The sequence below is a fragment of the Drosophila virilis genome, chromosome 2, assembly GCF_030788295.1.
Source record: "Drosophila virilis strain 15010-1051.87 chromosome 2, Dvir_AGI_RSII-ME, whole genome shotgun sequence".
Classification (NCBI taxonomy): Eukaryota; Metazoa; Arthropoda; class Insecta; order Diptera; family Drosophilidae; genus Drosophila; species Drosophila virilis.
Genome location: NC_091544.1, coordinates 14,371,451 through 14,386,875, shown reverse-complemented (window position 1 = coordinate 14,386,875; position 15,425 = coordinate 14,371,451). Strand labels below are relative to the sequence as shown.

Sequence of the window (15,425 nt, the reverse complement as noted above, 5' to 3'; positions counted from 1 at the left end):
CAGACTGAGCAAAAATTACTTATTTATTAATTGAATGTTGACTGGCTTAACATTGGCGTATTAGATTTCCATGCAGAGGGTCCCTATGCTATCCCCACAATCGGGCCGATGTAGAAGTACAAATTGAATTTAATATGTGTATTTATTAAAGCTATTTCTCTCGCTTAAAGAGAGAATCAGACCTTGTACTCTATGCATACAGCCCGTAACTTTATTCAAGGCTTTTATATAATATTCAAAATTGTTTGGGGGCAGAACAGATTATATGTAAGATTGCAGCTAACCAGCAACGTGGCAGGATTGTCAATGCCATTGATGCGCGAAGTTGCGTGCATTTAATTAAACTAATGACAGAGATTCCTTATTAAGGTGTCACGTGTCGTGCGTGACACAGGTGACGTCTGATTTATGATCTCTCAAGCAGTTAAGCAAATTTGCAAGGCTGCAAGGTAGATAGGAACGTGTCAACTTCAGCTGGCTAAGGTCCCAGATTGGTGACTATATAAGCTACTGTTCGGACAAAGAGCTCATCAAAGTGTGCAATGTCGTCGCGACCAAGTGAAATATTTCGCAACATTATGCGCTTTGTGCGATTTATATCGGGCTGCATTGGTGTCGATGCCTACGATCCGAGTTATCGGTTTAATACTATCACAGCCTTTACAACGGGCTCGATCATCATGTACATGTGCTTTACGATCGTAACAGTGTTCAAGGAATTTAAAGAGAACTGGATGTTCTTGATACAGGCATTTGCTACGACCGGCAGCGTGGTGCAAGGCATCAACAAGTTATGTGTTGGAATCCTTTCTGCCCGCACAGTATCAGAGCTCTACCTACAAATAGAGAACATATATTTGGACTTCGAAAAGAACCATGATCCCAGATATCCAAAAGCACTCTTACACAACTGTAGGAAGCTGAGACGCGTTCTCTTATTGGTTGGCGTCAGCTACGTGATTGGCGTCTGCGGAATCATCCTCACAACGGTTGTGGCATCCATTGTAACTGGCCAAACCTATTTAAGTATGCACTTTCATCTACCCGGCTTAGATGTGAATACCAAATTGGGTGGCTGGATGACACAAGCAGTGCATTGCATATGCGTTGTCATTGGTGGAACTGGGCTGTATGCAGGAGACATGGTTATCATAGTCTATCTGCTGCAATCGTTTGTCTATGCAGATTTTTTGAAATTCAAGGTGGATGCGTTAAATACGCATGTCAACATAATACAAAACGATAAGCTACAATGTCAGACCTCCGAAATGCTTGTTGATATTGCAAGGTGGCACCAGATCTTTACAACGTGAGTAAAAACGGACCGAAGTTCAGACGCAATGAGTAACCTCTGCCTTTATAGATTCATAGCCAAGTGCAACGACATGTTTTTTATATTGGTATCCGTTCAGGTTGCATCCTCTGCCTTGTGCATTGTCATAACAATCTTTGCGTTGCTTACTAGCGAGTGGTTAGGGGGCTACTGCTATCTATGTATTCTCGTTTCCAATTTGTATCTCTACTGCGTACTTGGCACAATGCTCGAGAGCTGCGTATGTTGCAGATCAACCAAAGTTAAATGTCTGAAATTAATTATAATTAATCTATCCCCTTAAGAATGATAACGTTATGTACGAGATGTACAACATATCGTTCTACGATCTAAGCGCTGAACACCAGCGCTTCGTGCTGTTTATGCTAGTCAAAAGCCAACAACCGGGTGTGATTCGACTCCTTGGAGTGATGCCGCTGTCTGTGAGCTCTGCTCTGCAGGTCAGTGAGTTTTGCAAATTATGCCACTTAATAATAATATTTCCTATATTTACAGATAACTAAGAGCATTTATAGCATTACTATGATGATGGTTAAATTTATATATAAATAGATCATAATTCAAACATCAAGTCAGACGAAGCAATAGCAGATATTTGATGCTTACATAGAATTTTAACGCTTTAATTGCACGCTGAACCGCATGGAAGAGAAGAAAATATGAAAACCCTTTTAGAGGCAGCACCAATCGGCTTATGAATTAATTAAATATTTACCAACTACAAATTCGCGTTTTATATTTCCGTACAAGCTGGCGGATGCCGCAATGTAGCTGCAGTCGCTGCACCTGGGAGCTTATGGGATGAATTTCTAGGTAACAGGTTGCTTGGCTCAGACGGTAGCGTGTCTTGCCTGTCTTGGCAGCATGTCTTGTGTTTAGCTGCGTCATTTTTGTGTTTTATTACATGACTTCCGCCAGCCGCAGCATAAAACTGGCGGCCCTCTAAAACACACGCATACACACACGACAAAAGGGAGCAGCATGTCGATGGCAGCGCAAAAGCGCAATTGCGAGTTTGCCAATTGGCCCGTTTCGGGGTGTGCGAATGTGTGTGTGTGTGTGTGTGTATGTGTATGCAGAGGTATGGGGAGCATTAAAAGCTGCACGCAGTGGTTCAGATGTCTGTTACGGCCGTTGTTGTTCCTATAACATGGAGTCGTAGTTTCCAGGAACGTTAGTCCTGACCGTGCGCTGTCTTAAGTTCCAGCACCCGCTGGCTTTTGCAGCCTGCTTGTAGAAAACTACGTTTTAATGCCAGGCCAGCCATGTTTTATTGCAACTTTTGTTGCATTTGAAAAATTAAATTATATATAATAGAGGACCAGCGGCGGTAACGAGCTATTACGCGGGACCAATGTCCGGATAGTAACTATTATTTATCTGTTAGCGCATACACTGAACATTAATCAGCAGACCTTTTTCTAAATTATTAATAGGCATTAGTACGTAGGTTTTAGTTCTTAAGAATTCTTGTGATATATGCACCATAATTTAAAATAACTATCAGTACTACACTCCACGTATATAAAAAAAAACACTCCGTTCTCTCAGCATGGTTGCAAGCCCAAAAGAAATCGTTTATAGTTTGGTAGAGGATTTGAACAAACTTCCTGCTTTTGGGCTACGTTCGTGAACGCAGTAAACTTTACTTCACGGTTAAATTAATAAATAAAAAATAAAGCAAAATAATAAAAATATAGCCTTGATCCTCAGTTAAGTTCACTGACACTTTAAAAACTAACTGTACCGAAATGCAACAAAATTCTAAGTCGTTTCTTACCTCTTTTGCAAGAACTTTCGTTTAAACTCGTGCAGCATACCTCCGCCTCCGGCCGAGCCAACTTCGTTGTAATCATTGTTATTGCCAAAGCGCAGCTTTTGATGCTGTTGCTGCAGCAGATGGCGGTTTGCAACCCCAAAGTCCATTTGCACATCCACAATGAGCAGCAGCGTGAGCAGCACGAGCGTCGCTCCCAGGCTAATAGCCAGGCGCTCTTTAAGCTTCATGGTACGCAGGACGGCCATAATGGGCGAAGGAGAAGCACTCCTATTGCTGTTGTTGCTATTTAATTGACGTGGAGCAAAAGCCGTGGCTGTGGCGCCCTCTGGCTTGCTGTTGGACTGGGTGGCACAAAAATTGCGCAGCCTTGAAAGCCAGTCGAGATGACAATCCTGTTTCTGCTCTGGCTTGGCTGCCTGCATGTGCGGGGAGCCGGACGTTGGCGATGCTGCAGCGTCGCGGGCGCGTGTCGAGCGCACAATGCGCCGCTTGATGAGCACACGTCGTCGTGGCGCTGCCTCCTTATTGCCACTCTCGCTATGCTGGATCCCAAATTGTGAAGCTGCCTCCTCTAAAGCGTCAGTTGAGCAGCGCTCGGTGGCATCAACTGCAGCGCTGGCGTTGGCGTTGGAGCGTCGAACGGCAGTTTTGCAGTGGCTGCTGTTGTTGCTGTTCTCGCTATGCTCATGCAAATTGGAAACGCCTATTTGTTCAGCTGATAAATCGTTATCGTTGATATCAGCGCTATTGTAACGCTGCTGTCGCTGCCGAAACCGCTGCAAGCGCTCCGCTAGGGGCGCAAACTGCGCACAGCTGCAAAGAGAGGAGAAACTTTCGTTAGCATGGTAGATACATATGTATGGGAGATCGTCGAATCTTAAACGAGTCGAATGTTGTGTGAAATGCAATCAAACGCACTACTGAAGATCAAGGTTGAACAATCTACAAGAACAATCATTCAAAGGTTCAAGATAATATGAAGTAAGAGGGCCCGACAAGGAAACGCCTTTCCAACCTTCTATATTTTTTCAATATATATCTTTATAAGCAAAGCACCCAAAGAGCGCAGAACTTTTTTTAGTCATAATTATGGCATTTATAAATGCAAATTTGTGTATATACTAAGATCCAGAGCTGAACCATTCAAAATGTTTTTCTTTGGGGACGGTGGAAGGTATCCAAAAATAGAAACATTTTCGATCTGTGTATACTGTAAGAAAACAGAATTTATCAGCAAATAAGCTTCATATACCGGCCAATATACGGACATTCGTTCAAAATTTCTTGTCTGAAGCCTCCGCGATAGTCGCCGAAATCATTAAGATCCGGATTAAGCAAAGAACTCTGATAAGTGCTAAATGTGATTACTTGGTTAGAAGGGCTAAGGATGTCACTCACTTTGAGGGTAACATAGCTGAAGGACACTTTTTTCCTGCCTTGTAAGCGCCATGGCAAAATTATAAAGCTTCCATTGTTGTGGGTATAACAACGAGAACGAGTGTCAAAAATATGAACAGGCGACCACCGTAGAAGTTGTTTTTTATTATTTGTGCAGAAAGCGGCGTCACGACCATCCGCCATGTTGACTGCTGCCGGAAATGCGGCAGAGTCCATTTTTTGTGCCGCCAACTTTGCCGTCGTAGTTGTTGTTTTGTGCTGTCTGCCTTTTTTTGTTGTTTGCATGAAGCATATTTTTTTCCATGCGCTGTTGTTTTGCATTGCTTGTTAGAGGGTGTGTGTGTCTGTGCGGTTGCCAGACAATAAGAATTTGAACTATAACTACAACATGCTCGAAAGGGGTTTCAGTATCTATGTTTGTTGTTTTTGCTGTTGATAGGCAGGTCAAAGTTAACGAAGCTTGTTGCTTGCCCACAAGAAGAGCCAACATTCGTTGTCTAAGCTACTCCGATAACAATATTGTTGCCATGTTTGTGGCCGCTTCAGCATCTAAATGCAGCTCACTAAAAGGTACGATAACAGCTACGTGCATGTGTAAATTGAAGACACATGACATATTTACTGGCATTTTCAGATTGCATGAAAAATAACGTTACGGCCCGCATGCTACTGACATGACATAACTAAGCTGGCAGAAATAGTCGCTAGCTTAATAGAAATTTAGAAACGAGCCATAAGCCATATTCCATATGCCATATGCAAAAATTGCTGATTGGAGCAGTGCCTGACAGATAACACGACAAAGGTGCCGTCAGATTGTAAAATGCCCCAACTGAACTTTGGGACGGGCCACAGCTAGGCACCATGTCAATCAAATCAAATATCGTGCCAATTGCCGATGTTGCCTATCAAAGTTGCATATCATGGCGCGACGATTTGACAGCTAGATCCAGACAGAAGCATATAACTGGGTGCAGACGCTGATAGTGGACGCGACCAGGGGCCACAGGCAGACGCTTTAGCATGAGTAGATATCTGAGATATGCCTGCAACAATCAAATCAATTGCAGACATCGACGCTGCTAGTTGAATGGGCGCCCGGCAATGGCAGTCAAATCCAGACAGGAACAGCAGCAACGTGACCTGAACAAATTCTGTGGAATAGCATAGACGAGTTCATAGACTCCAAGAGAACGGGTAGTCGATACTGCGTACATTTATCGTATGACAACGACTGTAACAAACGGGTGATAAGCGACAGCAGCAGCAACAACAACAACAACAAAAACAAAGCGACCTACAAGTGCAAAGTTTGAGTGGGGAAAGGGGTTTAAGGCGCGTTAATAGAAATTGTTATAGCCGCATGTTGTTGTCGACAACGTTGCCGTTTCTGTTGCTGCTTAATAAAGTTGCTGCGTTGCATTAAATTAAACTGATGCGGTATATTATTGATGGAACGATGGGGCTAGGGAATGTTGACTACAGCTAAGACTGGCAACAGCGTTGCTTTAATGCAATTGCCGACAATGCAAAAGCAACCGCGACAACAACAACAACAACAACAACAACAACCACATCAACTAGAGTGAGTGACAGCAATTTCCCTTCCAATTTGAGCTCTGTTTTCATTAATCAGATGAAAGAGAAAACAACAAAAGCGTATCAACAGAGTTAAGGGCAGGAGAGTTCAATGTATGCAGTACGTGCAAAAGAGCCCATACTCATATTGATAAGAGCAGCACTTGGCCAAAACAAGCGGCACATTTATTATCAATCAATTAAAGTCAGAGTACTTCAATTGAATATCTTATCGCTAATTACGAGTAGTGGTAAAGTGGAGTATAGACAGGTATAGCCTAGTTGATAACCCATGAATACCTTTTGCTAAACCGTAGACTATTATCTTTAATGTACTTTTCTGTAGTAATCTGGCTGACACAAGTTGCCCTCATTATCGACCCCATTGTATAAATCAAACTCACTTTCAATCAAATGACAAATTGCTTTCCGCTACCTTTCTCCTGCTCAATTAGCTTCAGTCAGTGAACTTGCCAGCGTCGACAACAAGATTATGCATTTTCCCCCAATCGAATCAGTGCAGCTGCCCCCTGCCCCCCTGCAGCCTCTCATCCATGCCAGCAGCTACGCATGATTGATTTTCGGAAACTATTTCCCATAGCCCAGTTGCACCACATAGGGTGATCACAATGCTGTGCAATTTTGCTGTAAGTGCGAGTAAGCGCGTAACCCGCACAAACTTGACGCGTTGGCAAACTCAGCAAACTTAAATCAAATCAGTGGCGATTGTGCAACAACAACTGCTAAAAATGACACGCTTAATGCGTTCAGTGGCACGCCGCCCTCTCGTGCCACACCACCGGCTACAGCTGTTTGTTGTTTGCCACGCATCAATGAGGTTAAAGAATGTTCGGCATTGTGCTGCTGCCGACATGCCAAACAACATCGAGAATGGCTGGCAAAAGACTTATCGATTTTATGGGATTGTTGTCAGCGGTTGCACTTGAGCTGCTTGCGACAACAGCAAAAACAAAAAAACTTACAAAAATAACAACACAACCACTGCAAATTTGCTTTATCGACCAATCGAGCGAGCCAATCAAACGAACTGCAATCCGATATGCAAATCACTGACAAACTGTTGCAGTTGCAGTTCGCTTGCCAGAGGGTGTCAAGGTTATTTTTTACAGTTCTCACTTGACTAATTTGGCTCATTTTGTGAGGGCTTGCCCCATCTACTTACGTCTACAAATGATAGTGGCAGCGCAAAACTTAAACGAACTGCTAAACTAAGCCAAATTGATGCCAACATTAAGAAAACTTGTATAACAAATGCCTTAAACTTTTCCTAGACATCCCAATCGCATAACTTTGTCAAAACAAACACAATTTAACTCGAAAGTCTATTCTAGCCATGGTAAGCCCAAATTGTATTTGTTATTCTAATTCCATTTATTCAAAACATTGTTTTTATGGATTAGTTTATTAATGATACGTTTTAATTTTTAGCCATTAACGTGCATAAAAATTAGTACGAGAACCATTTTTGTCATGAATCATTTGCCTTCTAGATTGAATTTGTAATTTAATTTGATTAACCATGGTTTTCGATTGCATATAATTAAATATGTTGTCTACAAAATTGATTTAAATTAAAAGGAACTCAGCTCAGATTTATTTTGCCATTCATTTTTTTTCTTGGCGATTTGCCTTTGTGCTGCGTCAATTTACCTTTCGCTTTGCAAACTTTGATGTTGGTCCTGCGGACTCTCTACCAGCTCATCAGCCTTATCTTCATCGTAATCGTAAGCAGGAGCTGCAGCAGCAGTGCCAGTAGAATAAATGTCACGGTGTTTGTCCGCCTTACTAACATTCAACGGCAGGGACTCCTGCAGTAGTCTCAGGTGATTCAGTGGCTGCGATTTCTCCGTTGCTTTGCCCCAGGTCATTTCATTACCAAAGTCAACATTGTTGTTGTCCCAGATTCCAGGCAGCTTAAGCTGCAGGGCTTGCTGTTCCTTCTGCTGTTTTTCCATGATGCTGTTAATAAAATTTTCTGGCTGGCTCATTGCTTGCCAGTTCTTTCGATCCTGCCAGGCCAAGGAAGGACGACGAGAGGAGGCTCCAACTGGTTGCTGCTGCTCCTCCAGCTGTTCTGTAGCCAATTGAATGGCGCTCTGATGCCAGCCATTGTTTTCCTTGTTAGCCAAGTCACCCAGTACATAGCTTGAGTCAGTATAGTCCTCGTCGCTGTTGTAGTCATCATAGGCATGGTACTGGTGGCTTTGGCCCCCCCTTGAATTGTTGTTAACCCCATTATATTGTTTTATTGCTGATTGATTCTTTGCCATTGCTTTTTGATTTATGCCTGAACTATCGCTGCCTCGGACTATGCTCCGCTGGTAATCACCATTGTTCTTATTATTCCCATTGTAGCCGGCTATTTGTCCCATGGATCGTCGCAACGTTTGACTGCTGTGGGACAGGCCTTGTTCCAACTGCTGAGCTTGGGTACCCACTTGCGCCTGAAGCTCCTTTGACTCCAACCGATCCCGTTCCAGGCATACACTACTTTGGCTGCGCTGTCGTGCTGCCTTTCGCTTGGCCAGCGCCGCCGGGGTAGGCGCAAACAGATTCCGTATGTTTGCATTGCGTTGGGTGGCGCAAAATTGGCCGTTGCCCGCGTCGCTGTTCTGCTTAACCTAAATAATTATGAATTGTTTGCAATTTGATTTTCATTTCTTTTTCAGCTAGAAGCGGTTTTTTGGCCGTTTAATATTGTTAATTGGACTGGCGCTAGGAAAAATTCTGACGCTCAGACAAATCATGCACAAGAAAATTCAGCAACAAATTTTTTGGTTAGTAAAGAGCGCAGCTGCAAGGCGACAGATGAGCAAACATCATAATAACTGTAACAATTGTTATAAACGGGCTATCAGAGGAGACGTAAAGGGCAACTATGGTCAACTCAATGTGCAGACATAATTGGATGAGTTACTTTTGGAGCGGTTTATAAGCGTAACAACTTCGGAAAATGTAGTACTTACAGTGCCTGTCAGCGATAGCCTTGAGGAAAGTGACATTGAACCAGACGTAAGTAGAGAGCAAACAATTCAGAGGGTCATCAAAGTAGACGGATACAGGAAATTTTGTGTGCGCCTCAAAGTCGACTCAATCTCTTCATCCGTAAAACACCGGTACACAGCAAACATGGCAAAGAAATCGGAAGGAGCAGAGACGAGTGAAAATTTGAAACGTAAGACAGATTAGCATAAGCGGATAATACCCAAACAAAGCATTGGCAACAAAACAGCAACTGCAGCACAATTTGGAAAGCCCAACATAGTATGGAATCGAAAGCATGTGTGAACATCTAAGTGCTGATGCCAAGCAATTCTCAAATGCATAGCAAACAGAGCTACAGCGAGCGTATGGCGCTCAGGCGAGTGCCAAAAATACAAAGCCACATCAATACAAATGTGAATGACTCACGAGTGGATGCTTGAGCTCCAGCTGCTCTATAGCTCGGTTAAGGCTCCTCTAAATTCGCATTTTGAGTGGCAAAGCGCAAAACAATAACAGCAGAAAAACTTGCCACAGATTTAGAGCTACTCTCTACAGTCGCAAGAATATACACTACTCTCTGAGGCTCAATTATAAGTTGTCAAAGATAGATAAAATCTGATAAAATTTAAAGATCAATCAATACATTCAGCTTGCAAACCTATTATTAGTGTGACACGCGTTGAGGTTTGAGGTTTATCTAAATTTGAACGTGTCAACGACTGATTCAAATACTGCCTAGCCATGTCCCATTTAGCTCAAGTTATGTCAGTTTTCCCTCTTCTGTATACTGTAATACAAGTACTTTTAATTTTTTGTGGTTTCCCCAACAAAATAATCAAAAGTGTTCACCAACAACAATGGCAAACACCCACACACAAACACACACACATAAGCGCACACAGCAAAACAAACTGACAAGATTGGAACCGGGACGTGTCGTTCTATCGGATGCAACTTTACATCTGTTTGTTTGTTCCACCGAACGTAGTAGAGCCAGAGCATCCAAAAAATGCATGTCAAGTGAAATTACTTGTTTGCAGTGGCAACAGATTGGCAAATGGAGGTCAGCTGTAGCAATCGATGCCAGGCTCGGCCAAGGGTGCATCTGCTTCGGCCACACCTACCCATATGTATCCATGTTCTGGCCTGAACTTTGATATATGCAGGCGACACTTCTATCTGCACTGATATGCGACTAGGAGCGATAAATTGAGATGAATGCCTGGCACAATGAACGTCGAACAGTAGCTTCGGCCATGCAGTGTGTGGTTCTTATTTTACTTCAGTCATATATTTTGTTTCAACTATAGTGCACTTGCCTTGCACTTGTTTGTCCATTCACTTTGAACTGTTGTCAATGTCCCTGATAAATATTTTTGACACCCTGATCGAATAGTGTGGCTTTAAGAGAATGCGCAGCTGTAGTGTGCGGGGTCTATAAATATTTTATTGTGTATTTTATTGCATGTGCCATAAAAAACGGCAAGTAGGCTTGCGACAGCGAACGCCCATTAAAATGCAACACGCATGCAACGCGTTGCGATTCCGTTGCATAATTTAAGGCGCTCGCGCACGCAGTCAACTGAAACAATCAGCAGCAAGCCGCTGCTGCCAACGTCATTTCCAGCGTTGCTGCTGATGTCGACCATAAAATATTCATTTAAAATGCAACATGCAACACTTTGCATCACGCATTCTGCATACTCACCCCCTATCTATGCAATATCGCGGGTATCACATGCAAAAATGTCCGCCCTGCAAATGTTGCATGCTGATGACAGCCTCAACCGGACGAGTGTACAGCTCCATGGAGCGCTGTTAGCGTTTTGACGCCCAACAAATACTAATCCTTAGTGTGAGAATAAACGTGTGATATTTGACCAGGGTTTGACTTTTTCAATAGTTGGCGATAACAAGCGAAATAAAACAAGGCAAACAAACTCTAACAAACGAGCACTTACCAAACAAGCTCCACCAGCTAACAATTGGATGTGACCGACGGGTTTATGCAAATTCGATGAATTATCAACTGAAAATAGTCCAAATATTTGTTTCATTAGCTTTAAATATTCAACAACATTAATTTCAAATATATGTATTCATATTCCTCCTTAATGAGGTATACCTAATGATTTCTTCTTTAATCCGAGAACCAAATGTCAATTAAAATTAAATACACAATTCATTTATTGACACATTCGTATATACAAGTTGCAATCCAATCCAAGTGCTTGCTTGGTTTGATGCAATTGGAAATAAATTGAATTGTTAACTTAAGCCAAGCCATGGAGATGACAACACAATAACGCAGCAATTTAAACCAAATAGAAATGTCAGCTGTCAAGTCTAATGTAATTATCTATCTCTTCATGCCATTGAGTCTGCATTGTTATTGCTTTCGCAGTTGCATTGGTGCTGTATCTGCCGCATCTGTGAAGCCTCTATATGGCAGCTTTTATGCTGCAACTTTTGATAAGCCAACTGATAGATACTCCGCACAACACCCGCTCCATCCACAGCACACCTACGCATAATGCACAAAAGCTGTTTGGCCCTTCCAAATCGAATATGGGCATCGATGTGAATTAATTGGATACCGTGCAGATGCCATGATAAACAGCCGCACATTAACATTGGCTTTTAAAAGCAATATCTCGTAAGATATCAGATGGCGGCACAACAGCCGCGACAAGACAATGCAATAAGGTCGTATTATTGCAGAAAACTGCAGCCCGAGAGCTGGCCCAGAGCATTTAGATATGCACAATTATCCAATTCACTCAAACGTGGCAACATTGTCGTTGTCGTCATCGCTCATCAGGCCCCTGTATTTTTCTATAAACGCAAATTTATGGCTTAAGTGCGGGTTGCCAACTGCCCGATTGCTGTGCCTCATTATGTTGTGGTAATAGATCGAGAGCCTCCCAAGCCAGATTCAGTCATTGATACACGAACCTCACGATTTGGTCGACGTGATCATGCGCCTTAGATTATGAGACCAGCCGAGATTCAGGCACTGCACGTTTTGTGCAGAAAAGCGAAAATAAAAAGGGAAATTTTACGGTGCTCACGTAATTGAATTGCTGGCAGCTAAATTGGCATTTATTTTAATAAAAGCAAATATGCAATTTCGCTTTTCTAAAAACATAAAAGTACAAACAAAAGCTATCCAAAGCAACCAGGAAGCAGTAAGCCAGCTAGGGAAACTTGTTTAAACAAGGAGCATGTGTCGTAGCTTTGAAAGGTGAGAGGATAGGCAAAGTAAAGTCAACTGAAGTGACACGGTAAGTACGCATTTGATTAAAATGATAATGAGACAGTAATTTTAATAGGATACAATGCATCGAATGCCACAGCCATAAGCACTTTAAATAATTAACTGGCTGTCCACAAGCTCATGAAAAAGAGATATTATTATTCATTAATATGTACTAGAAAGTTGCCTTTCCAGCTTATTCTGTTAATCCCCTTAATAAGTATTGTTTTATTATATATTACAATAATATAATTTAACTATTTTTGTATCCGTCAGTTGAATGGCCACAAGCCAGATGTATATATATATTTATATTTACTTTCATTCAATTTAATCCATTATATACCAGAAAAAAATCAATTCAAGCTGCATAAATAATTTAAATAAAAACGAAGATTGACATTAAATGTTACTGACCCACTGGAAAAGCTAGAATTATACATAATTAAACTAATGTATGCCTAAATTAAAATAATTGAAACGTATTCAGGGATTTTAGCAAATTTCCATTGTTATGGAAATTTAAATTGATAATTGGGTCAACAACAACAATATATTTAATAGGATTTACATTTGCGTAAAATACATTTTCAAATTTAAATTACAAAGCCTGTTTTTTGGTTTAGCCAGACGTTAATGTATGCCATATTTTATTATATTCTACAAAAAATTAGTTCCTCTAACACTCTATTCTGATTTACGCAATGTATTTAATTCCCAATTTTCTAACTACGAATGTGGATGCTATTATTGTATAAATATTGAAACCCATTCGGCCATAATAATAGCAAATATGCATTGCGTGTTTGGGGATCAGTCAAAATAAATTAATACGAAACGGGCCAACTATTGGGCTGGGCTTTATAGGCGGATAGTTGATTATATTCTTCCAAATTTATGTTTATTTTAATTTATTTAATAGCTATATTGGGCAAGAGTATTTGAACTTTTGTTAGTCGTTAACTACTTGGCTTGTCCAATGCCAGTGCCATTTTCAAGCAAATATTAAGGGTGAATGATGTTCCTGTTAACATTGAACTTGAAATTACTGCAGATTAAACGATTTAATTTTTTGTTGCTTGTGGATTGACAACTGCTAACACTTTCATGCTCTGTCAATTGAATGCATCAACACGTGTTCAGTATTGTCAACACATTTAACGCTTTTGCAAATTGTTGCATACGTGATAATTGCCGGTCTGCAATTGTGAATGAGAATTAAACAAAATCCATTAACTCATAATTTTCTGCTATGCTGCACTCGCCATCAGCTCTTGGCAAATGCAAACAACTGAACGTTCAGTTAGTTAAGCCAAAAGGCAAAAATTGTGCGCAATTTAACGGCAGAGCGCGCTTTTCCACACCAACAAAAGCGATGCGCACGTATCCGTGAAATATTGTGAAAATAGCTGCTACATACATTCAACGGCCAACTCATACTCATACTCATACTCATACTCATACTCATACTCGTACTCGTATTCCTACTCGTACTCCTACTCCTACTCGAACTTGCAGTTAAGTGCAGTGCAATTGTGGCAGCAAGAAATCTTCCAAAATGTTGAGGGAGCTTGTTTCGAAAAAATTCACACGACACAACGTTGGCGTTGTTGATTATGGGAACCACTCAAAACGAGTTTGATTGTTGTTGTTTTTGTTGTTGTTGTTGCTGCTGTTGCTGGTATTGTTGTGATTGTCGTAATTTGGCTGTTGCATGCGAGTTGCATTGTGTAGACTATTCGTTTACACATGGTATCTGAAATATATGTACTCTTATACATGTTCCAGAATACACTAGTATCCTGCTTACTGTTGCTCATAAAAATATATAAGACATATTAATCAACTTTCTAAGCTACTAACAAATATCATGTCTATTTACAAAATAATTACTTACAATTAAGGGTATGCGGCAGTCGTACAAAATTCCCTTTTCGTAGACATTTACTGTATAAACGAGTTAATTGAATTTGTTTGTAGTGTGTTTTGCGCTCGCAGTGATTGGTTTCTGCATTTTTATTATCAACTGTAAATTGATAAATTATAAGATCTTATGAATAATTTCATTTGCAGACAAACTCACACGCCGGCCGCTACGCACTTTGTCAGACAATTTCATTAACAACAATTGTCGCTAGTTAACTACTTTCAAATGCGTCGATTTACTGACACAACAAATTGATAAAAAGTTCTGTCGCTCTCTGAAAATGTTTTCGAAATACATTATTACAAATATAAAATGCACATAGCAAGAAACGAATCAAAACTTAGATTGCGTTGCATGTTTCATAAAAAATAAACTTTTTTGGTCTTCAAATTAAGCTTACGCAATGTTGTCTACATTCGAATCGCACATAAAAGATTGAGACGTTGACGATGCCGACCGGAAGTTAGCGGAAATCATTAGACCCAGACTCGAAGCGCTTCTGCTTTTACTACTGGCGACATAAGATGTACGAAGTACAATGGAATAAAATGACAAGAAACTCTAAAAATTGTACAGGGCTGAACGTTATTGAACTTGCTTGGACGAATAAATATCATATTTGGAGAATTGTATTTTTCTAAGTTATTATTATAAATTGGAGACACAACCATCACAACAATTCCAATAACGATCTATATAAAAAATGTATACTTTTCCACAGTGCTTGTCTACTACCGCTTTCCATGGCCTTTGTTCTGCTCAGATATTTTTGCTTGCCCAACACACAAAAGGCGAAGATGCGCCCCAAGAGGCATTATTGTTATTACTGTTTGTTGTTGTTGTTGGTTGTTAGTAGTTGGCAGCTTATGCTTGAAACTACTCAAATATCCGGAATCATTATTATAAAAATGTGCCAAGGAGCGGATGCAGTGGGCCAGGAAGTAATTAAAGCTCTGCACATAATTGGTAAGTTTCAAGCAAAGCACGTTAAACTCCTTGATGGCTTAGTAAACGAGCTGAAAGTTGGCCCATAACCCAGGTCTGAGGCAGGTAATATTAATTAAATTAATTAAGTGAGAACAGTTGGGAATCTTTTTGCGATGGGGTACAAGCAACAAATGCATCCCATATCCTTGGCAGGACCTTA

The 15,425-nt window shown here is 40.9% G+C and overlaps 2 protein-coding genes across 4 annotated transcripts in view; one reads left to right on the top strand and one right to left on the bottom strand.

Annotated features, from left to right (window-relative positions):
• Positions 1 to 15,425, bottom strand: part of LOC6630177 (uncharacterized) — a 59,458-nt gene that overhangs the window by 16,214 nt on the left and 27,819 nt on the right. For both annotated transcript variants that reach the window (XM_070207675.1, XM_070207676.1), the window contains 4 exons: positions 11,057 to 11,124; positions 9,077 to 9,207; positions 7,761 to 8,731; positions 3,114 to 3,926 (listed from right to left, as the gene is read on the bottom strand). In XM_070207675.1, coding sequence (XP_070063776.1) covers positions 3,114 to 3,926; positions 7,761 to 8,731; positions 9,077 to 9,112 — 1,820 coding nt within the window. In that variant the 5' untranslated portion in view covers positions 9,113 to 9,207; positions 11,057 to 11,124. The remainder of the gene's footprint in view (positions 1 to 3,113; positions 3,927 to 7,760; positions 8,732 to 9,076; positions 9,208 to 11,056; positions 11,125 to 15,425) is intronic.
• Positions 548 to 2,055, top strand: LOC138910999 (putative odorant receptor 83c). 2 transcript variants are annotated; one of them, XM_070207678.1, is made up of 4 exons: positions 548 to 1,309; positions 1,364 to 1,553; positions 1,618 to 1,773; positions 1,829 to 2,055. In XM_070207678.1, the coding sequence occupies exons 1-4, from the start codon at positions 579 to 581 to the stop codon at positions 1,883 to 1,885; spliced, it is 1,134 nt and encodes a 377-aa protein (XP_070063779.1). In that variant the 5' UTR covers positions 548 to 578; the 3' UTR covers positions 1,886 to 2,055. The 2 variants fall into 2 exon arrangements, with proteins under 2 accessions (XP_070063779.1, XP_070063778.1); XM_070207677.1 differs by having other exon boundaries at positions 1,618 to 2,055.

Bases quoted from the DNA above. Each gene is read 5' to 3' on its own strand.
- LOC138910999 (XM_070207677.1), top strand. From the start codon at position 579: ATGCGCTTTGTGCGATTTATATCGGGCTGCATTGGTGTCGATGCCTAC. The intron at 1,310-1,363 runs GTGAGTAAAAAC...CTGCCTTTATAG, and splicing joins TGGCACCAGATCTTTACAAC to ATTCATAGCCAAGTGCAACG. The intron at 1,554-1,617 runs GTATGTTGCAGA...TATCCCCTTAAG, and splicing joins GCACAATGCTCGAGAGCTGC to AATGATAACGTTATGTACGA.